Source organism: Monodelphis domestica, chromosome 4 (assembly GCF_027887165.1).
Source record: "Monodelphis domestica isolate mMonDom1 chromosome 4, mMonDom1.pri, whole genome shotgun sequence".
NCBI classification, from domain to species: Eukaryota; Metazoa; Chordata; class Mammalia; order Didelphimorphia; family Didelphidae; genus Monodelphis; species Monodelphis domestica.
In genome coordinates this window covers 383,171,329-383,195,277 of record NC_077230.1, presented here as the reverse complement: position 1 = coordinate 383,195,277, position 23,949 = coordinate 383,171,329, and the positions used below count along the sequence as shown (strand labels likewise).

Below are 23,949 nucleotides of genomic sequence, written 5' to 3'. Positions count from 1 at the left end.
GTACATGTTGTTTTGACTCACTAGCACATAAGCTTCATTTGTCTCCTTGTTTCTCAGAGCCTAGTTAGTATATAGTTGATGCTTAAGAAATGCTCATTGATTGATTATTTGGGTATATTTGCATTCTCCCAGTAAAATGTAAGCTTCTTGAGAACGGGGGTTGTTCCTTTTTATTTCTGTATCCCTAGCATCTAGCATTTAGCATCTAATTGGTGTACAGCAGGATCTTAATGAATGTTTATCAAGTAATTGACTTATGGTTAATGAATGGCAAAGCCAGGACTAGATCCCAGATACAGCATTAGCCTCCAAGCCAAGTGAACTCTTCTACCACACTGGCTGAGAATTGCCTGAAAAGACCAAAAACTTATTTTCTTTGAGCTGCTTCCATGTTCTCTGATCCCCGAATATAATTCATGACCACCTCTCTGCCTTCAATACACTGTTAAATCCCTGAACTTGCACCTTTTTGTGGATTTGGATTCTAGATGACTTGAGAGGACAGACAGATTGTGTCTGTTTTTTAAATTCCGTATTTTAAGCTCAGAGTCCCAGGGAAACCTGAGGGTCTTTGGGTTCCCCTTTCCTTCTGAAAGTTGTAGGCCCTTCCCTCAGAGACACCCACCCCTATTCTATCACATAATTTCCCAGGGTCACAAGGTCCCTCTCACCAGTGAGTTGGGTTGCTTGGGAGGCTTCTTGACATATCGGTAGCTCAGGTAACAAAGCACAGCTACAAGGAAGCCCATTGTGAACAGAGACACCCCTGAGAAGGAATAAATCCATGTCCGGTCTGAGTAGAGAAAGGAAGACAGAAAAAGGGAAGAAGATTAATGTTTGAATATAAGGACACTTCCCATTTGGTGATTCCAAATACCTGTAGCAACCCTTCATTTCTCTAACCCCCATTCTTCTTTCTTTCCCTTTTTTTGTTTTTTTCTTCTCTCCTTCTTCCTCCTTCCTTCTCTCCTTCCTTCTTGTATTTTTATACAAAAATCCAAGATACTTACACTTGTGGGAAGATCTGACCATTTTTAGATCTAATCACCAAAAGTGTAAACATCCCACTTAATCATTAAGTGGGGAGGTTTGTGACCCATGTGTGCAATAGTGGGTGATAAATCAGAATTAAACTGACTGCCCCATGGCAGTCCTAAAGCAAAGCTTCAGCTGTGATTGGTCCATGTAAAAAGTGGAGGAAACCATAGGAAGTGACACAAAAGAAAGTGTCTTTAAAAAGAATTACAACTTCCTGTGAGGGACAGTTCTTCATTCTTTGGAGTTGAGACTAGGGAAGACTCTCAGCAGCCTGAGACCCTATTCCTAGTGAGACTGTTCTTAAATCTCTTCCTTTGGATGGACATGTAGTAGGTGAAAAGGCTGACTCCTTTCCTGGATTTTTTTCCTTTGATTTTATTTTATTTTATTGGTTACAATACTCACTTTATTTCCCTTCCTCCCCTCCACCCACCCTTCCCACAGCTGACACACAATTTCATTGGGTATTACATGTGTCCTTGATCAGAACCTATTTCCATGTTGTTGTTTGCACTAAGATGTTCATTTAGAGTCTACCTTCCCAACCATGTCCCTTCCACCCATGTATTCAAGCAGTTGTTTTTCTTCGGTGTTTTTACAGTGTTTCCTCTGAACGTGGATAGTAGTCTTTCTCATAGATTCCTCCAAGTTGTTCAGGATCACTGCATTGCCATTAATGGAGAAGTCCATTACATTTGATTGTACCACAGTGTCTCAGTCTCTGTGTACAATGTTCTCCTGGTTCTGCTCCTCTCACTCTGCATCAATTCCCGGAGGTTGTTCCAGTCCCCATGGAATTCCTCCACTTTATTATTCCTTTGAGCATAATAGTATTCCATCACCAACAAATACCACAATTTGTTCAGCCATTCCCCAATTGAAGGGCATCCCCTCATTTTCCAATTTTTGCCACCACAAAGAGCGCAGCTATGAATATTCTTGTACATGTCTTTTTCCTTATTATCTCTTTGGGGTACAACAAACCCAGCAGTGCTATGGCTGGATCAAAGGGCAGATAGTCTTTTAGCCTGGATTTTATGAAGAGACTAGCCTCAGGAGAGACATACCTTTTGAGAGGAACTTCCCCAGGTCCTTGGCTTTGCTGAGGCCTCTCCGGCTAAGGACTAACTCTCCCTGCCTAGGTTGAGCCAGGGGCCGAAAGTAAATTACTTAGTGCTTAGGCTAGATATTTTACCCTATCCTCTCTATGATTTCCTACTTTACTCTTTCTATATTTTGTAAGTAAATTGCAAATAAATCTCTTTGGAATAAATTAAATTCCTGGCAACCCTATTCTTAAATAATTCAGCTCTACCTTTTTTTATAAAATAACCCCTTCCCCCCCTACACTTCCTTCCTTCTTGCAGGAGTTTAAGGCCTTGGCCAAGGGGGCCTCCCCTGAGAGCCAAGGGAAAAGGGAGTCAGTCTTATCACTCACCATGTGACCATCTCAAGGAAGCTGTCTGAGGGAGCTCCTCCAGGCTTGAGTTCCAGGATTGAACTGGTGCCCAGTCCTGTCCACAGGAAGTGACGAGAACTCCAAAGGCAGTTCTTTACATCACTTCCTGCATCTCACATGTGCCAATGGTGGCTCAAGCTTGCCCAGGGGACAGGCAGTTGTTTCTGATTTGTCACTTGCTAGCACATGCCAGTGTAGTGTGGGTGTGTACATTCCTGGGTGCTAGACTAAGCACTTCCTTCCTTCCTTCTTTCCTTCCTTCCTTCCTTCCTTCCTTCCTTCCTTCCTTCCTTCCTTCCTTCCTTCCTTCCTTCCTTCCTTCCTTCCTTCCTTCCTTCCTTCCTTCCTTCCTTCCTTCCTTCCTTCCTGTCTTCCTTCCTTCCTTCCTTCCTTCCTGCCTTCCTTCTCTCTCCCTCCCTTTTCCCTCTTAAAACATTGTCTGCTTTGTAGGCCCTACCTTCAGAAAGGAGACAAGGATAAAAATTTGGTCAAAAAAATATGCCTTAGATTCTGCAGTTGTAACATTCTAAGTTCTTCCAGCTGTGACATATTCTGTGTTTTAAAGGTCCTTCTACCCTAGCAGTTTATATTCAAAAAGGCACTTCTAGCCCTGACATTCTCTAGGGGTCCTTCCAGCTCTGACATTCTTTGTTCTGAAATTCTAGGTTTGACATTCTAAGTTCTAAGCTTTCTCCCAGCCCTGATGGTCTATGTCTTAAAGACCACTTCTAGCACTGACATGTATTTACAGGGACCCTCTAGCTGTGACATTCTATGTTCTGAGGCCCCTTCCAGCTTTGACATTCTCTGCCTGTGAGTGGACACAGGGCTACACGTTCAAGGGACAAGAGGAATCCAGACTCGGGGGGCTTTGTCAGCTAGTTTTAGTCAGTGCAATGACGATGTATCCCATCCCTGACACCTGAGCCTCCTCACTCTACATGGAGTGTAGATTTTTCAGTCTGCCAAACTGAGGACCAGCCCCCGTCCATGGTGTTCTCAAAGTGAAGTCTCTGAACCTGGAGCGAACAGAAGTCAGCTCCCAGCACATGGGATTCATTTATACCTTATTCTGCAACATGGTAGAGTGAGGCTGAGAGATGAGATTAGGTGTCACACACACACACATAGACACATACAGAGGGGGACCCAGTAATCCTCAGTTCTCCCTGAGATCCTGCAGGAAACTGCCAGCACCAATCAGAGCTAACCAGAATAGGCCAGTTGAAATCTTAGAAACTGTGCTCGGATTATGAGTGGGAGAGATGGGATTTGGGAATATCATTAAGATAAATATAAGCAGGAGGCCTGATGACCACTCACTTTGACCTAGTGATCCCACTGTTGGGCAAGAACCCCAAGGAAACCAGTGAAAGAAAGAAAGAAAGGTCATGTACAGTATGTACTAATATATTTATAGCAACACTTTTTTTGTGGTAGCCAAATACTGGAAACTATGTGAGTGCCCATTGATTCTGGAACGGCTGAGTATGTTGTCATGCATGAATATACCAGAGTGTGATTGCATAAGAAATGCTGAATGTGGGGGTTGTATAGAATCCTGGGGAGACAGCTGAAACAGAGCCAGATGAAGAAAAGAGAGCATGAGAATAATGTACACTGCAATGATAGAATGAGATCGACATTGAAAATAGAAATGGAGGTGCAGCTAGGTGGCATAGGTAGATAGAGCACTAGTCCTGGAGTGGGGAGGTCCTGGGTTCAAATCTGATCTCAGCTACTTCCTAGTTGTGTGACTGGGAAAGTCACTTAATTCCTTAGCCCTTATTGCTCTTCTGTCTTAGAATTAATATTAAGACGGGGGTAAGGGCTTAAAAAAAGAAGAAAAAATAAAAATGAGTCTTTTGAGGGTCTTATTAGCACTGAAGCAGTTCTGCACAGAGCCTAAGGCTGTACCCCATTGACTGAACTAATAAAATGGAGATTCTAAACCCAAGGCATAGAGATTGACCGATATCAGTCAATTCAATTCCATCGAACATGCAACTTGTAACGGGAATCTTATGTGAAAAGCATTGGGGATGTAAAGGAGCTGGACTTATGACTTTGTTGTGGTAAGGAAATTCCCCTACCAATGCAGGTTGACCATTTCTTTGTAACTTATGTGGCCTTAGAAATTTACCTGGAGCAGTGAAGATAGAGGGTCATATGTGTGTGTATATCAGAGGAAGGACTTGAATTCAAATCTTGATGGCTTCAAGGCCAGTTCTTCATTAAATAAATATTTATTAAGTACCTACTACATGCCAAACACACTGGGCTAAGTGCCTGAAATACAAATAAGAAAAAGAATGATAGCCTCTGCCTTCAAGGAGCTTACAATCTAATGGAGGAAGACAACAAAGGAAAATTTAAAAGAGCGGAACACTAGGCTATTTGAAACTAATTAGAGAGGTTGAAGGAAAATGAAGAGATAGCTAGAAAATTCAGAGCCCTCTATAAAGGAAGGTGTTGGGTGGAATTTATCTCTATCCACTGTGCTATGCTAACTTTTTTACTGGAGTGATGTGGGAGATGGAATAGAGAGTACAAAGACAAATCCCAAAATAGCCCCTGCCTTCAAGAAGCTTACTACTTCTTACTACTATGCTACTGGGACCATGCAACTTGCACCAAGGTGGTGCTACAGTTAGAGTGCCCTCTGCCCATCACTACTACCCAAGTATCAGTGGAAATGCCATTAAAGAAGAGGTGTTATCACCTGTTTTTCTAGTGTTCCCCAAGGACCAACTAACTAGCAAATAGAACCTCCTGTGTGTTGTCTCCCACTATTAGAATGTGATCTTCTTGAAAGCAGGGACTCTCTACCTTTTCTATTCCTGTGCCTATTCCTTTGCCTAATACTTTGTACAAACTTGGTACTTAATAAATGCTTTTATATTAATTTTATAGACATGTTTAATTAATTTTATAGTCAACTTTATAGACATGAAAAATGTAGCATAATGATAAAGTCAGCCTTATAGTTAGCAAGATTTCTATTCAAATTCTTCTGCTTTGGCGGTATACTAACTTTGTGACCATGGGTAAATTGCTTAACCACTTGATGTCCCAGGTGCCTTTCTTAACATTATAAAAGAATTGCCAGTCTGCATTGGTGAAAGGTGTTTCCACACTAGGAGTTCTTTATATAAAAAGAAGTCACAGATCCTGGGAAGGGACCCTTTCCTTATCTTTTCTTCACTCCTCTCCTGAGCCTCAGAGCACCTATATTTCTTGAGGCAGCTGGGAAGCAAGACTGGCTGCTCACACTGCCTGGATAAGCTGGAAGTTACCAATGAGAATCCTTCTAGTGGAGGGTAAATAGGGCTTACCATCTTCTCTACCAGCTACATGCTCTAAACCCTGCCCCCTTGGGTACTGCCATTTGACCTGCTTGTGTACTCCAAAGACCATTAGGTCTTTTGATCACTCTGAAGCTATACTCTTTCTTCTATGTATTATCTTTTCCATTAGAAGTAAACTCCATGAAAGCAGATAGTATTGTTTTCTATTTGTGTTCTCAGTACTCAAAACAATTGTTGCTACTTAGAAAAAGCTTTGGAAATACATTTTTTGGAAAGCGTTTGAAAAAACATGACACCCATTTCTGTTAAAAAAAAAAACAACACTAGAAAAGAGGCAGCTGAGTAGCTCAATGGATTGAGAGCCAGGTCTAGAGATGGGAGGTCCTAAGTTCAAATCTGGTCTCAGACATTTCCTAGCTGTGTGACCCTGGGCAAGTCACTTAACCCCCATTGTCTAGCCCTTACCACTCTTCTGCCTTGGAACCAATAACTGGTATTGATTCCAAGACAGAAGGCAAGGGCTTAGAAAAAAACATTAGAAAAAAGGAATTACTATTTTATAATATATGTATATAATTAGCATTCTGTGTAATGGGCATGAACTAGACTCTTTCCCGATAGGTTTGTGGTAAAGCAAGGAAGTCCTGACTACGTGATATAATGTTAAAAATGCTAACTATAACAATGAGGCACGAAAAATGAGAAAATATCATAAGTAACTAAAAAGCAAAATGATTGGTTTTTGCAGAAGGTATGATGGTGTACTTAGAGAATGATATTCAACCACAAAATAACTGAAACAATAATCTTAGAAAATTGTAAGACATAAAATAAATGCATAGAAATTGTTAGACTTTCTGCATGTTATGAAAAAAAAACTGAGCAAGAAGGGATAGAAAAATTCCATTTAAAATAACAACAGAATAGTCGAAATACTTGAGAGTCTACTTATCAAGATGTTATTTATGGAAATTTATGTAAATTCATGGAAATAAGGACAGACCTATGTAGAGAAATATTGATTGCTCATAAATAGGTCAAACCAATATGATAAAAGTGACAATAGTACTTTAATTTACTTGTTCAGTGCCAATCAAACTATCACTGGATTGTTACAAAACCAGAAAAATATGTAGGGTATAGTGTGTGTGTGTGTGTGTGTGTATAATATTTAAATACTACGACATGTTTAATAGCACATTATATACTATTATATTACATGACATATAGTAGTATATTATATACTGTGTGTATGTGTGAAAGACTCGAGAGCTTTGATGAGTGCAAAGATTAATCATAATTTCAGGGGGCTGATAAAGAATGCTGCCCAGCTCCTGACACAGAGGGGATGAACTCAGACTAAGTTGCTTACTCCTTGGAAAGAAAGCTACGATAATCTGGACAGCACCCTAGAAAGCAGAACCACCACCTTGCTGACAAAGGTCTGCATAGACCAAGCTCTGGTTTTTCCAGGAGCAATGTATTTGGACTCCTAAGGGAAACTGGGCATCATGGAATTTCAAACTGTGGTGCTGGAGAAGACTTCTGGGAGTCCCTCAGACAGCCAAGAGATCAAATCAATCAGAACTTTGAGAAATTAATCCAGACTATTTCCTGAAGCTGAAATGTAAATACTTTGGCCACATCCTCCTCGGGAAAGACCTGATGCTGGAAAAGACAGAAGGCAAAAGGAGAAGGGAATGGCAGAGGTTGAGATGGCGTCATGGAAACAATGAAGATGAACTTGGAAGGCCTTTGGGAGATAATGGAGGATAGAAGGACTGTGGTCTATGGGGCCACAAAGAGTTGGACATGTTGACTGAACAACTGAACAACTCTGGACATAGTCAAGATGGGAATTCGTTTCTCGACTATGCCTAGATGTTACGAGGATATTTTTTTATTAAGTGCAAGGTTAGAGGTAGGAGGAAGGTGAGAGATAAAATAAATATTTGTTCATTGAAAATATTGCTTTTTCATTCATTCATTCAATCATTCCTCCAGACATCACTGTCAAAAATATAATAAACGAGGAAACTGAGATGAAGTGAATTATCCAAGGTGACATGTCCAGGATAGGACTTCCTGAGGAAGAACGGTCTCCATTATACCACTTTGCACATTGGCCTTGGCTTACAAGGGATTGTTCTAAATGTTGATAACATTGTGATGGGAATCACCTGATATCACACCGTGATTTTGTGTTAGGCTAATAAGACTTCCCACCATTCTGCCCTTTAAGACCTGATTCATTTGGGCTATGAAACCATACATAAGTGTAATACTCTAAAAAAACCTCTGGTTGGGGGGGACTCCTCTGAGATCCCCGTGTTTTCTGTGGGACAACCTGTCTTGGCTTTCTGCCTTCCTTTCTGACTCCTCCTACTTGCCTTCCATGCCTTTGCACCTCTTTTGGCCTCCTCCATGTTTTCAGCCTTCTAGGTTCTAAGCTTCCCAGACAATTCTTAGAACACGGGATGTCAGGGCTGGAAAGATCCTTAGGACACAGAATGTCAGAGCTGGGAGGACCCTTAGAACATTCCTTAAATGCTCTGAAATTTCCTTTAAAAGCCTTTTCTTTAATGCTTTCTTCCATCTTCAGTCATATCTTCCCTGAAATGACAATCTTGCATTTACTTCTGTTCACATGTTGTTTCCTCCAGTAGAATATAAGCTGAGGCAAGTTGGGTGGCTTGGTGGATAGAGTGCTGGGCCTAGAGTCAGGAAGACTCATCTTACTGAGTTCAAATGCAGTCTAAGACACTAACTAGCTGAGTGACCCTGGGTAAGTCACTTAACAGGACCATTTGTTGGTCCCTGTCTTTCTCTGCGTACCTAAGGCCCAGCCAACCACCTCTGGCTACTGAAACCTGGTTGTGTTCTGGCCTTTCCTACAGCTTGAGATGTGGATTTCTGCTTTCCATGGGAATTGGGGAGGAACAGATAATTCACCAGAGCAGAGAATTCCAGAATCACAGTTCTATTTAATCACCTCTGGGGCTGATAGTTTTACCTTCCCAAAGGGTTGTCGTGCTTGCTGTGTAATTAGGATTTGCGCCCCAGAACTCTCTCTCCCAGCATCCCACTTTCATTCTCTCGTTAGGTCCTTACGTTTTGGAGATAAAGTTTGTGTGTGACCCCTCCCTGCGCTGTCTTTCCCCGCTAACATGCCTGGGAAAACACCTTTACTCAGGCTTTTACTTTTGTCTTTAATTTCTTCTACATGAAGTGATTATTAATAAATCTTATAAAATATAATACCTGGAGTTATTGGATATTTATCTTAATCATACACTGCTAATATAGTGAAGCAAGATTTCCTCCCCCCTCTAAACACTGAACTTCTGGAGGAGAAAATGAGACAAGTGCCACAGGGCAGGGAGGAATAAGTGTGGGATTAAGCAGCTGCCATGATTTAGTGGCTAATCAGCTCCTGGAAAATGAAGAACTGAGTGTACTAGGAATGTGATTCCATATATTTCTCTCTGGAAAGATTTCAAAATACTAACTAACTTTTGTAAGTCTTTTCTCTGAGGCCTCAGTTTTCTCATCTGTAAAATGAGAGAGTTGGATTAGATGGTCTTAAAATTCTTTCCCAGCCTTGACCTGCTCTCCAAATCCCTCCCAGCTCTGATATCCTGTATCCTAAGGATCCTCCCAAGGTTTGGCATCCTGTGTTCTAAGGGCTCTTCCAACTCTGCCATTCTCTGCTCTAAGGTCTCTCCCAGCTCTGACATTCCCTGTTCTAAGGTCTCTCCCAGCTCTGACATTCCCTGTTCTAAGGTCTCTCCCAGCTCTGACATTCTCTGTTCTAAGGTCTCTCCCAGCTCTGACATTCTCTGTTCTAAGGTCTCTCTCAGCTCTGACATTCTCTGTTCTAAAGTCTCTCCCAGCTCTGACATTCTCTGTTCTAAGGTCTCTCCCAGCTCTGACATTCTCTGTTCTAAGGTCTCTCCCAGCTCTGACATTCTCTGTTCTAAGGTCTCTCCCAGCTCTGACATTCTCTGTTCTAAGGTCTCTCCCAGCTCTGACATTCCCTGTTCTAAGGTCTCTCCCAGCTCTGACATCCTCTGTTCTAAGGTCTCTCCCAGCTCTGATATTCTCTGTTCTAAGGTCTCTCCCAGCTCTGACATTCTCTGTTCTAAGGTCTCTCCCAGCTCTGACATTCCCTGTTCTAAGGTCTCTCCCAGCTCTGACATCCTCTGTTCTAAGGTCTCTCCCAGCTCTGACATCCTCTGTTCTAAGGTCTCTCCCAGCTCTGACAGTCTCTGTTCTAAGGTCTCTCCCAGCTCTGACAGTCTCTGTTCTAAGGTCTCTCCCAGCTCTGACAGTCTCTGTTCTAAGGTCTCTCCCAGCTCTGACATTCTCTGTTCTAAGGTCTCTCTCAGCTCTGACATTCTCTGTTCTAAAGTCTCTCCCAGCTCTGATATTCTCTGTTCTAAGGTCTCTCCCAGCTCTGACAGTCTCTGTTCTAAGGTCTCTCCCAGCTCTGACAGTCTCTGTTCTAAGGTCTCTCCCAGCTCTGACATTCTCTGTTCTAAGGTCTCTCCCAGCTCTGACATTCTCTGTTCTAAGGTCCCTCCCAACTCTGATATTCTCTGTTCTAAGGTCTCTCTCCCAGCTCTGACATTCTCTGTTCTAAGGTCTCTCCCAGCTCTGACATTCTCTGTTCTAAGGTCTCTCCCAGCTCTGACATTCTCTGTTCTAAGTGCCCTCCCAAAGTTTGACATCCTGTGTTCTAAGGTCCCTCCCAACTCTGACATTCTCTGTTCTAAGGTCTCTCTCCCAGCTCTGACATCCTCTGTTCTAAGGTCTCTTCTAGCTCTGACAGTCTCTGTTCTAAGGTCTCTCTCAGCTCTGACATTCTCTGTTCTAAGGTCTCTCCCAGCTCTGACAGTCTCTGTTCTAAGGTCTCTCCCAGCTCTGACAGTCTCTGTTCTAAGGTCTCTCCCAGCTCTGACAGTCTCTGTTCTAAGGTCTCTCCCAGCTCTGACATTCTCTGTTCTAAGGTCTCTCCCAGCTCTGACATTCTCTGTTCTAAGGTCCCTCCCAACTCTGACATTCTCTGTTCTAAGGTCTCTCCCAGCTCTGACATTCTCTGTTCTAAGGTCTCTCCCAGCTCTGACATTCTCTGTTCTAAGGTCTCTCCCAGCTCTGGCATTCTCTGTTCTAAGGTCTCTCTCCCAGCTCTGACATTCTCTGTTCTAAGGTCTCTCCCAGCTCTGACATTCTCTGTTCTAAGGTCTCTCCCAGCTCTGACATTCTCTGTTCTAAGTGCCCTCCCAAAGTTTGACATCCTGTGTTCTAAGGTCCCTCCCAACTCTGACATTCTCTGTTCTAAGGTCTCTCTCCCAGCTCTGACATCCTCTGTTCTAAGGTCTCTTCTAGCTCTGACATTCTCTGTTCTAAGGTCTCTCCCAGCTCTGACATTCTCTGTTCTAAGTGCCCTCCCAAAGTTTGACATCCTGTGTTCTAAGGTCTTATCTAGCCTAAAATTCTGTATTTTGGGGGTTTCTTCCATGGGTTTATGAATTGAAAAATGTTGCTTGAGAGCTCACCTGAGAGATCCCCAGCTTGAAATCTCCCATCCTGGAATTCCCGAAATGGAAACGACCTGTCTAGGTGGGGTGACTCTTTAACAGATCACCCAGAAGCCCTGGGCAGTTATGTGAGTTGCCCATCATCATGTACTACTATAGGTCAAGGGCGGTCCTTGAACCTGGGTCTTCCCTCTTCCAGGGCTAGCCTAGGTTCTAGGTCTTTCTCCCCAAGGTCACCCAGGAAGGTTGGGAAGGGCCAGAACTTGAATTGGGCCAATGGCTTCCCCAGCTGTTCAAAGTTCACTACTTACCTGCCAGGGTCCTCACTCGACATGTGTAGGGAGGGCTCTCCTTGAAAGGGGTTGGGATGGAAATCGTGGTGACCCCCTGGTACTCTGTGTCTGGGGCCAGGCCAAAGAATTCATATTCTTTCTTCTTGCCTTCCAAGTGCTACGGGATACAAAGAGACCAAAGGGGAGACTTTCACCTTATTGATTGATGTCTGCTGCTATTAACCTTCAGGCACGTTCTAGATTATAAAATGCTCTCATGAATGTGCTCAGAAGAGATTTTGTGAGCCACCCCCCTTTTTTAGTATGGATTTGATATTTCATGGTTTGAAGGACTCCAAATAAGAAAACTTGCTCTGCCAATGGTGATTGGCACGTATTCTATACCATATAATCCTAGATATCTGTCTGGGAGTCAGAGAGGGCAAAAGACCTGTCCAGGGTCCTGTGGAGAGTGTGTGTCACAAATGAGCAATTGAGGGCAGCTAGGTAGATCAGTAGATAACCAGGCCTAGAGATGGGAGATCCTGGGTTCAAACCTGACCTCAGACACATTTTAGTTGTATGACCCTGGGCAAGTCACTTGATCCCCCACTGCTTAGTCTTTTCAGCTCTTCAGTTTGGAATTGATGCCACTGATTCTAAAACAGAAGGTAAGGTTAAAAAAAAAGATATCTAGGGTCAACTTTCAACCATCCATTTTGAGGAGGATCCAGAACCCAGGTCCAAAGGAGGTAATGGCATACAGCAGAAAGAGCCCTGCCTCTGAGCTGGAGGAAGTGGGTTCAGTTTCCATCTCTGCCATTTACAATTGGGGATTATTAATAAGTCACAACCTTGCAGCTAAGAGGCAATGGGTCAGGAGTCAGGGAGACTTGAGTTCAAATCCAGCATCAGACACTTACTGGCTGTGTGTCCTTGGGCAAATCACTTAAGCTCTGTCTGCCTCAGTTCCTCCAGAGATAAGAAGAGTGTTCACCAACCAGGGTTGTTGTGAGATAAACTTTATAAATCACTCAGCAGAGTGCCTGGCACAGAGTAGCTGCTTAATAAATGCTCATTCCCTCTCCCTGGGATCTCAGTTTATTGATCTGTAAAATGAGAGGGTTGGATGGGAGGGCATCGGAATTTCCCTCTAACTCTAGGGCTCTGGTTCTGTGGTTCCTTTCCCAGTGAGCTCAGGCGGAGCCGACTCAGCCCAAGAACTATGGCGGGAGCTCAGACACCGAACCAGGTTTTGCCCACGTGGTTATTACTAAGCCTCCTCCAAAGGTGGTGAGCTCCCCGTTTTCTGGAGTTCTGCAAGCGGAGGTTGGGCGATCACTTCTCAGGGATGCTGGAGAAGGAATTCTTTGCTCAGCTAGGGTCCGGTTCCAAGGCTCCGGAGTCCCTTTCAGCTCCAGGAGCCCATGATTCTTGGCGCCAGCACTTCCGGAGGCGCCGCTCCTCAGGGGGCCATCTTCTCGCGGGAATTGGGGGAGGGACCTTCTCGAGAGGGTAGGAGGCGGGGAGGGCTTGGAGTGTCTTACCATTTGGTAAGTATGATTGATGTGCAGCTGGAGGCGATAGAACAGGTCTGGGAAGATCTCTTCCAGAGTCTGGGAGTGGCCGTCGCTGGTCCAGAGGGCGGTGGGCGAGGGATGCACAACGAGGCGGACCGACCTGACATTGGGGATGCAGGTCACCAGGGGCGGCTTAATGAGTGCTGATGCCCGAGGTGGAGAGGAAGGTGAGGAAAGAGGAGAGAGAAAAAGACTGGGTCAGCTCTTCAGCTAACTTCCACCATCCTCCTGAGTGCCTACTAAGGACTAAGGACTGGGGACACAAAGAAAGAAAACCCTCCAAAGGCTTGTGTGGCCCCCTGGTTAGAGTGCTCAGCTGGGAGCCAGAAGGACTTGAGTTCAAACCTTGCCCCTGGCCCTTGCTAGCCAAGGGACTCTTGGCCTCAGTTTCTTTATCTGTAAAATGGGAGTTGAATGAGATGACCTTGAGGTCCCTTTTTGCTCTATGATCCTATGATAACGCAAGTGATTTTACCTTTATGAACTTCAGTTTCTTCATCTATAAAGTGTGGAGATTGAATTAGATGACCTCTAAGGTCCCTCCCATTTCTAAATCTGTGATCTGGAGATCCAGGAAGGGGGAGTGGGTACACAAAGTTTGGGAGAAGTAGAATTTTATTTTATTTTATTTTTTAAAAACCCTCATCTTCCATTTTAGAATCAATGTGTATTGGTTCCAAGGCAGAAGAGCAATCAGGGCTAGGCAATGGGGGTTAAGTGACTTGCCCAGGGTCACCCAGCTAGGAAGTGTCTGAGTACAGATTTGAACCCAGAACCTTCCATCTCTGGGCCTGGCTTTCAGTCCACTGAACCACCCAGCTGTCCCCTAGAATTATAAATGGGCCAAAAGTGCTGAAGGAGAAATCTAGGTTAGGTAAAGCAATTGCTTTAGGGGGCTTCCTGGTGGGGTAATCCTGAAGGGTCCCTTTGCCCCCCCCCCATGTCTGAAGTTGTCCTGGGTATGGAGGGAGCCTAGCTGAACCCTTCTGCCCTCCCCTCCAGAGAAGTTGTAGTCCTCACTGTCTCGGCAGGCACTGAACCTCGGCGTCTGTCTCCACTCCTGGATGTTTCTCTGGCCTCGGCTCGAGGCGGTCACCTTGGCAAAGTACTGCTCGTCGGTGTCTCTGGTCTCATAGGTCAGGTTGCATGATGTCTCAGTGATGTTCTGACACTCATCCTTGTTCTTCCATTTGGGGTCTCCATACCTATAGGGTAGGCCAAGAGGGGAGCAAAGGGGATTCCCTCCTATTTCTGAGCGGATAAGAAGGGAGCAAACAGAGATGACAGAGGCAGCGCCTGGATGGCTGGGGAGTCACTAAGAGCAGAACTATGCCCTGACCCCACCTTGAAAATAAGTCTGGACCCCAGACCGGCCTGCCCAAATAAGTCAGCCCACCCAGCACCTTCTCCTGGGAGTCGAATCCGAGTCCCAGAATCCAGAATTGGAAGGGATTCCAAAGTCAATAACAAGAGTCTCCAGATAGATGAGGTTGTATTCTTGCCCCCCCCCAACAGGGTTTATCCCCAACTCAGAGTTTCAAGAAGGAAGCTGGAAGGGGCCCGTCCTAAGCAGGAGTCACTCAGTCTGGGTCCCATGTTCTCCCTTCTCTTTTCTCCCCGCCTTCCACTGTGTCCCTCATCCAGATCCTGAAACTGGGAACAGAAGAAGGAGAAATGAATGATGGCTCATCTTGGGGAGCTTCTGAGAGGGAGAAGGGTGGGGAAAGAGTTCCCAGTCTTAGAGGGCCCCTAGCCTGAAGGGGCAACAAACAGAAAAGTCCTTGTCTTCAGGGAGTCCCCCCATTTGAGGAGAGAAGCTGCCAAGTTGGAGGAAGGAGACAGTTCCTGTCCTTGGGAAGCCCCCACTTGGAGGGGAGCACAGCCCTTGGGCTCCAAGAGCCCCATTTAAGGAGGAAGTCAGCCCCTGACTTTAATGAGCTCCTCTCTGAAGGGAGAGACATAGCCTCTGACTTCAGGGAGACTCCAGGGTGACTTAGGGAGGCCCAGGCCCTGCCATTGGGGTACGGCTATACCTTTTATACTGCACGTTGTAGACTGTGTCTGGGGGGCTTCCCTGGATGCTGTCCCATTTCAAGATGTTTTCAAAGTTGCTTGAGTGGAACCTCAGGTTCTGAAGAAGCTTAGGACTCTCCTCTGCATTGTATACTGGAGAGAAAGCCAGAAGCCAGTGACCTAGAAGGCTCCCAGACTCTGAGCCCCCCTGAGGGGTTCAACACTGTCCACTACCCGCTGCCTAGGCAAGGCCCCGGGGGCTGCGGCCCTCAGTGAAGGGCAGCCTTCTGAGCCTGGACAGTGAGAAGATGTGAAAACTCTATGGTTTTGAGGAACAGACAATAGATTTGGGGGAAATACAAATAGGGACAAAGAGGAAACATAGCTTCCATAGCTGTGTGTCCAATAGGGAATATTCCTCATTTATAGATAAAGAAACAGAGAAGTTCAAATCTAGCCTCAGACACTAGCTATGTGACCCCAGCCAAGTCACTTAATTCTGTTGGTCTCGGTTTCTTCAACTATAAAATAAGTTGGAGAAAGAAATGGCAAACCACTCCAGTATCTCTGCCAAGAAAACCCTAAAAGGGATCACAAAGAGTCAGACATGACTGAAATGTATTTCCAGGGAAGCACCCAGCCCTAATCAGACTCGGGGACCATGGAAGCCCAAGAAAGAAAAGTCCCAAACCAAACTTATTCACTGTACTGGCAGCCAGGCTAAACTGATATAAATTTAAGGGATTGGGATGGTGTTGGGAAGTTAGAAAAAGCAAATAAATAGCCTCATAATAGCTTTGCTCTAACTTAGATTAGTGCTACTGACTCAGAGGACTGATTATGCTATTCCACTTACCAGAGAAGCCACCAATCACTGCTTCGTTAAGCCTAGCAGAATCCAATCAGTTCCTTCTTTGGGGCATTTTCCAGGCTACAACATCACCACCCCCTTTCTGTCCATAGCAGATGGTCCTTTCCCAAGCATTTATGAGCATGAGGGGATTGAGGAGAAAAACCTTCCTCTGATTTGGGAGAATACAACAGGAATTAGCAGAAAGAACGTGGAACTTGGAATCAGGGAGTAGGAATTTGAATATAGACTTTGACTGGGAACTGAGGCTACTGGGTTTTCCCCCCTTAACCTCTGTTGTTTTTTTCTTTCTTTTTAAACCCTCATCTTCCATCTTAGAGTCAATTTGTTCTAAGGCAGAAGAGTGGTAAGGGCTAGACAATGGGTATTAAGTGACTTGCCCAGGGTCACACAGCTAGGATGTGTCTGAAGCCAGAACCTCTGTTTTCGAATCCATTTTTAAAAGAGAAGTGGCCTGGGGGCTGGGGAAGGATTGAGTGAGAGACCTGTAATAGCTAACAATTTAGCAGCTTTGAGGTTTACAAAGTTTTATTTACAACAGTCCTGTGACCTTGGTAGTGCCAAGCAACATAGAAAGATCAGTATTAGGGCCAGTGGGGTCACCTCGGTGGTACAGTGGACAGAGCACCAGGTCTGGAATTGGGAGGACCTGGGTGTGATCCTGGGCAAGTCACTTATTAACCCTGTTTGCCTAGCCCTTTCTCTCCTATCTTAAAGTTGTTACTAGGACAGAAAGTAAGAGGGGTTTTTAAAAAGTATTAGGGCCTGTGGTGTCTGGAAGTGGGGTGGAATCCAACAACCAGGATCCCTGGTCCAGGTTTCAGCTCTACCACTGATTAGCTATGTGACCTCGAGCAAATTGTTTCCCCCTCCTCTAAAATAATGGTCCCTTCTAGAGCTCCATTTTCTTTGTTTTAAGGTCAAGTCCTTTCCTTATTCTTCAGTTGTTAATTCCCTTGTTTTCATTCCACCCCATCCTCTCCTGGGCTAGTCCATCATATCCCATGTCAGTCTATCCTATCACACTTCAAACCACCCCATCCTATCTCATCTTAACCCATCCTATCTCATTTTATCCCACTCTACCTCAGTCCAACTCATCCTCCCATCCTCACCCATCCCATCTTATCCCACTCCAATCTATCCCATCCCACCTCAATCCACCCCATCCTATCCCATCCCATCTCATCCTACCCCATCTCATCCCATCCTATCCCATCCCATCTCATCCTACCCCATCTCATCCCATCCTATCCCATCCCACCTCAATCCACCCCAACCTATCCCATCTCATCCCATCCTATCCCATCCCATCCCATCCTACCCCATCTCATCCCATCCCATCCCATCTCATCCCATCCTATCCCATCCCATCTCATCCTACCCCATCTCATCCCATTCTATCCCATCCCATCCTATCCCATCCCATCCCATCTCATCCTATCCCATCTCATCCCATCCCACCCCATCCCATCCCACCCCATCCCATCCCATCCCATCTCATCCTACCCCATCCCATCCCATCCTACCCCATCTCATCCCATCCCATCCCATCACTTTATGTTTTCATTAGGATAAGAGAATGCTCAAGTGAGGATACTCTTTATTAAAATAGATTGGCACCTTCCTTGCTACTTATAGCCTTAAGAGAGTAGACTAGAATTGAGAGGTTAGACTTGCCCAGGGCCATACAGTTGCCATGCAAAGGCAGGACTTAGACCCTAGGCACAAGGCTGCCTCTCTTTATTTTATAGGTAGCCCAAATTTTCTTAGCAGCAAATCTGTTTCCTTCTAGAATCTTTGAAGGCAAGGACTATCTATTTTTGTGTTCCATATAGACAATAAGGACTTGTGGATTGATTGATTAAGGACCCTGCTAGCTTTGCTGTTCTATGGCTTTTTGGCCATTGTGGGGAGAAAAAGGGATCACCTAGGGAGGAAGTGAACATGGGAAATCCAGAGGGGAGGCCAATGGATAAGTGGTGGGGGTTGTGATAAAGAATGAATGGTTTGCAAAAAAACTGAGAGGTGCAAACCTCAGAGTGAGTGATTGACCGGAGCATGTGACTAAGAGTCACATGGGAGCCAGCTAAAGAAGGAAATCTTTGAATCTAGCTTCTGGCAGCTTGAGGAAAAGAAGACTGAAGGCATATATCACCTCTGAAGATCCTGACCTCCTTGTGTGAGATTTGGCTATTGGGGGAAATTACTGTTTAGCTTAAAAAGATAGTTTTAGATAGTTTATAGACATTAGATTTTAAGATAACTAGTATAATTCTCTCCTAAACCCCTGTTCCTTCCTCCCCTTCCCAACCAACAAATCTGAATTATTTATATGTTCTCTCTTGTTCTTTCCTCACCAAATTTCCCAACCTAACAGGGTGCATAAGACTGGAAGTTCAATGTCGTGGGCTGGCCTCCTGAGAAACTCTTTCCTCACCTCTGTCTCCATTCCTGGGGGGAGGGGGCAGAGAAAGGCTTACTGAGAGATTTGGGGAATGAGATATAAAAGCTGGTTCCTGTCATGCTCAGACCCCCTCCTTCCTTCTCATAAATGCTTGGGAAAGGACCATCTGCTATGGACAGAAAGGGGGTGGTGATGTTGTAGCCTGGAAAATGCCCCAAAGAAGGAACTGATTGGATTCTGCTAGGCTTAACGAAGCAGTGATTGGTGGCTTCTCTGGTAAGTGGAATAGCATAATCAGTCCTCTGAGTCAGTAGCACTAATCTAAGTTAGAGCAAAGCTATTATGAGGCTATTTATTTGCTTTTTCTAACTTCCCAACACCATCCCAATCCCTTAAATTTATATCAGTTTAGCCTGGCTGCCAGTACAGTGAATAAGTTTGGTTTGGGACTTTTCTTTCTTGGGCTTCCATGGTCCCCGAGTCTGATTAGGGCTGGGTGCTTCCCTGGAAATACATTTCAGTCATGTCTGACTCTTTGTGATCCCTTTTAGGGTTTTCTTGGCAGAGATACTGGAGTGGTTTGCCATTTCTTTCTCCAACTTATTTTATAGTTGAAGAAACCGAGACCAACAGAATTAAGTGACTTGGCTGGGGTCACATAGCTAGTGTCTGAGGCTAGATTTGAACTTGAAGAATCAAGGCTCCAAACTCCATCTACTGAACCACCTAGATGCCCCCAAATCCATGGAACCATTCAATAAACATTTATCAAATGATAACTTCATAGACTCATGGAACCCAGAACTGAAAGGGACTTCAAAAGTCATCTAGTTCACCTCCCTTTGTACAGTGGTTTGTCCAAGGGTACTTAGGTAGATAGCAAGCTGGTAGAGTGGACAGAGTGTGACTTGAAATTAGGAGGCTCTTGAGTTCAAATCTTGCTTTTGACATAACTAGCTCTATGATCCTGGGGCAAGTCTATGTCCTAATCTCTGTTTCTTTATCTATAAATTAGGAATATTCCCTATTGGACACACAGCTATGGAAGCTATGTTTCCTCTTTGTCCCTATTTGTATTTCCCCCAAATCTATTGTCTGTTCCTCAAAACCATAGAGTTTTCACATCTTCCCAAATGAAATCTGGGCAAGAACTATATATCACCTGGCTAGAAATCCTGGGTTTTTAAGAAATGATTTTTTATTTTTTTTAATTTTAAGAAAATTTTATTTCTTAATATAAAATTTAAATGTTTATTTTTCTGAGTATAAACTTTAAAAAATTTTAAGAAATGATCATTTCCATGATTGTAGGTTTGACTCAGGGGTTTATAATTATTTTATGTCACTTAATCAATGAACAAATCAATTCATCACTATTAATTGCCCACTCTGTGCCAGGAACTGTATAAGATGATGGGAACATAGAGACCAAAGTGGGACAGTCCTTGCTCTCAAAAAACTTAAATTTAATCTTGAAATGTTTGCTTCAGTAAGCCCTGGGTCTCCCCCTAGAGCACTAAGTGCTGTGGCCAGCCTGGGGGCATCCTTCTTCCTAAAGGATCAGGATCAGGAGTTGTTAAGGCCCCCAGAGGTGAAGACCCAAAGAAAAGAGTAGAGAAATTCAGAGTGAAATGAACATTAGTGATCATCCAGCTAGGTTGTGCAGTAGATAGTATATTGGGCTTAGTTTTGGCATTAGGAAGGCCTGAACTTGAATTCCAACTCAGACACTTACTAGCTGGATAAGAGACTTCACCTCAGCCTCAGTTTCCTCATCTTTAAAATGGGGACACTTATAGCACCTACCTACTAGAGATGTTGTGAGGATCAAATGAGCTAATATTTGATAGTACTTTGCAAGCTTTAAAGTACTCTACAAATGTATATAGAAAGTATATCTACAGATAGATTTTATTTATAAAATGTATATTTAAAGTGCTCGTATTATTGATATTGTGGTTATTATAGGATTTAGAGCTAGTCCAGCAGCCCCATTTTACAAATGGGGACACTGAGTCAGAGAAACAGAGACTGGTCTCCAAGCTCAAAGTAGCACATTGAAAAGTTAGGAGGGACCCCGACCCCCCCAGTTCACAGCCGAGAACACAATCATTTGCCCAAGATCAGAATCCTCACTTAGCCCAGTCCACTGACTCCAAAGCAGGGCTTATTCTACCCTCCGCTGGCGGCTGCCACCTGTCTGTCTATGGGTCTTGCAGAGACAGACCAAATCCCTCCCACTTCCCCGGGTTGGGAATTCCCAGCCCTTTCCCTCGGGCAGCGCAGGGATAGGAGTGGGAGGAGAGATGAAAGCAATTCCTTTGAAGTCGCTGGTCTAGTCCGCACTTGCCTCAGCTCTGGGAAACTGCCCTCAGTGGATTCTCAGCCGAGATGTCCCTTTCTAAACTGGAGTTACAGGGACACCCCTAGCTTCATCGGGGCCATCCTCCTGCCTCTGATCAGACACCCCACCCCCCAAGCCCTTAGTATTCCGGCATTCTTTGCCCTTCACTTAGACATCTCCGGGGGGACCGAGGCCGGGCTCTGTGATCCCCAGGGAAGAAGATCTGGCTGGGAAGGAGGACCTAAGGGGTAAATCGCAGCTCTATTATTTGAAGCCGTGACCTAGGGCCAAGCACTTTATATCGGGGCAAAATGGGGGAATGGGGGAATGGGGAGCTGGTGAATGAAATGACCCCCAAAGTCTGCTCCAAGACCTACGACCCACGTTTCTTTGGGGCACAGATGCCCCATTATGGCTGAAACAGTCTCTGTTTCCCCTAGCCTTCTCTTCTAGGAAAGGAGACACGGTTTCTCTAGGAGAAATAACTTAATGAAACCTTCAGTCCCCACCTCTCACATAGACGGGGCTCTCTGCAGCCCTTCGAAGGCTAGAAACAGGTATGTTATGATTTTTAACCCCAAGGGAGAAGCGGAAGAGATAGGGATAGTGTTCTGACAGTGTGTAAATATAGCCCTTCCCTTCTCGCCCCCCCCCCCCACTACCATCTGGGCTGGGGATGAAGTGGAAGAGCCCTGCTGCTTAGAGACAGACAGAGACAGACAGAGACAGAGAGAGGGAGAGACAGATGGAGACAGAGAGGGAGAGAGAGTAGGAGAGAATACAGAGAGATTGAGAGAGCGGAAGGGAGAGAGAGAATGGAAGGGAGAGGGAGAGAGTAGAAAAGAATACAGAGGAAGGGAGAGAGGAGAGATAGAGAGAGCAGAAGGGATAGAGAGAGTGGGAGGGAGGGAGAGACAGAGACACAGAGACAGACAGGGAGAGACAGAGATGGAAAGAGACAGAGAAACAGACAGAGGAAGAGAGAGTAGGAGAGAATACAGAGAGATTGAGAGAGCGGAAGGGAGAGAGAGAATGGAAGGGAGAGAGAGACGGAGAGGGAGAGAGACAAAGAGGGAGAGACAAAGGGAGAGAGGGGGAGAGAGAGAGGAGAGGGAGAGAGACAGAGAGAAGGAGAGAGGGATGGAGGGAGGGAGGAGAGAGAGGAGAGGAAGGAAGGAAGGGAGGGAGGAGAGAGAAAAAGACAGAGGGAGGAGAAAGTGCAACAGAGACAGAGAGAAAGTGACAGAGAGACAGAGATAAGGAGACAGATTCAGAGAGACAAAGGGACAGACAGAGAGAGACAGGGAGATGACAAAGAAGAACTAATTGTCAAACATTTGCCAGCACAGATCTGCCTTTGTCACTCTTCAAAGGGGTACGAATATATATATATATATATATATATATATATATATATATATATATATATATATTTAATCCACACTATCAACATTTCCTCTATCACTCTCTTAAGCCTAGACAATCAACAAAACAAATCAAGCCTCGATCTGTAGCAGTTGTCAATTGCCAAGGTGTAAATGCTCCCTCTGGAAATTTCACCATGAGTTCTTCTGAGCCGGTTAGAACATACAAGCTCTAACACCTCCCTGACAGGATGGGAAACTCTTAGGTTCCTTGCCTCTTCTAAACAGATTGCTAAACTCTTCCCACTGTGACGTTCACGGATTCCGAGTATCAAAGGTCATTTCAGAGGGACCTTAGTGATCATTTAGTCCGTTCCTCTCGACTTTTCAGATAAGGAAACTGAGGCCCTGAGAAGATAAAGGACTTGCTGAAATCACACAGCTGGTAAGGAGTCTGGAGTGTTTGAATGCAGGTTTTCCAATTCCAAAGGCAATGGTCTTATTAGAAAAAAAAGAAAAAAAAACAAAGAAACCACCTGCAACCCATAGTAATTTTTTGTTGAAGTCTGGAGGAAGGAGAAAAGGTTTCTTTAGACTTTTGGGAAGGAAAGAAAGATCTGACCAGAGCGGGATTGGGGAAACTCACCATTTGGGATGCTGATGATCAGGAAAACTAGTAACCACTTCATTGGGTCCCCTGGAAGAGGAGTCAGGGGAGCCTCACCTCTTCTTCCTTTGCTTCTCTTCTCTCTTTCGAGTCTCCTCTCTTCTCTTCTATCCTCTTCTTCTCTCCTCCACTCAACCCTTACAGTGTGCTCCGGAGGTTGGGGAAACCGTGGCGCCCAGGCAGTCTGTTCCACCCCAGGTCTGAGACTGGAGGAGGGAAGTAGTAAAAGGGCAGGGCCATTGGGAGAGGGTGGAGCCATGCCTAGGGAGAGGTTGGTGTCCAAAGGTGCTGGACTGGGCCATCAGGAATGTAGGTGCCCTGGCTGGCAGCCAAGGGAGGTCCCTGACTGCTGGCACGCAGCAGCCAGTTTTTCTTGACTCTGACTTTGTGCTCCATTCACTGCCTGAGCAGTTGATCACTCAATACATTTATTAAGGGCCTACTATGTGTGTGTGATAAATGCTGGAGATACAAAGAAAGGCAAATGATAATCTCTCCTAAGGATCTCACAGATGAATAGGTGAGACAACATCCAAAGAAGACACAGCTGGAATAAATTGGAGTTAATCAACCGAGGGAAGGCACTAGAATTAAGTGAGGATTAGGAAAGACCTTGTAGGAGGTAGGAGTTTAGCTGGGACTTCAAGGAAGCCAAGAAAGCCAGAAGGTAGAAATAAGGAGAAGGATCACTCCAGTCATGAGGGACCACCAGCTGGGAGATGGAATGTTTTATAGGAAGAGCAGCAAGGAAGCCAATGCCACTGGATCAAAGAGTATGTGGTGGGGAGTAAGGTATAAGAAGACTGAAATGATTGGGAGATGCAGATTAGGAAGAATTTTGAATATCAAATGGGACTTTTTACTTAATCTTAAAGGTGATAGGGAGCCACTGGAGTTTATTGAATAGTGGGGTGACATGGTCAGAAGATCGCTTTGACAATTGAATGGAGTATGGGCTGGAATAGGTTGACTTGAGGCAAAGATAACAGCCAGTAGGCTATTGCAATGATCCAGGCATGATGCAAAGAAGGCATGAAGTAGGGGGGTGGCATCAGAGGAGAGAACAGATCACACGTGGGAGAGATT

The 23,949-nt window shown here is 44.8% G+C and overlaps 1 protein-coding gene across 2 annotated transcripts in view; it reads right to left on the bottom strand.

Moving 5' to 3' along the window:
* Positions 1-23,080, bottom strand: part of IL22RA1 (interleukin 22 receptor subunit alpha 1) — a 28,081-nt gene extending 5,001 nt beyond the window's left edge. For both annotated transcript variants that reach the window (XM_007491305.3, XM_056795568.1), the window contains exons 1-6: positions 22,843-23,080; positions 15,231-15,363; positions 14,218-14,402; positions 13,165-13,340; positions 11,657-11,795; positions 672-793 (exon numbers count right to left, since the gene is read on the bottom strand). In XM_007491305.3, the coding sequence (XP_007491367.2) occupies positions 672-793; positions 11,657-11,795; positions 13,165-13,340; positions 14,218-14,402; positions 15,231-15,363; positions 22,843-22,885 (798 nt within the window). In that variant the 5' untranslated portion in view covers positions 22,886-23,080. The remainder of the gene's footprint in view (positions 1-671; positions 794-11,656; positions 11,796-13,164; positions 13,341-14,217; positions 14,403-15,230; positions 15,364-22,842) is intronic.
* Positions 23,081-23,949: the final 869 nt, after the last annotated feature.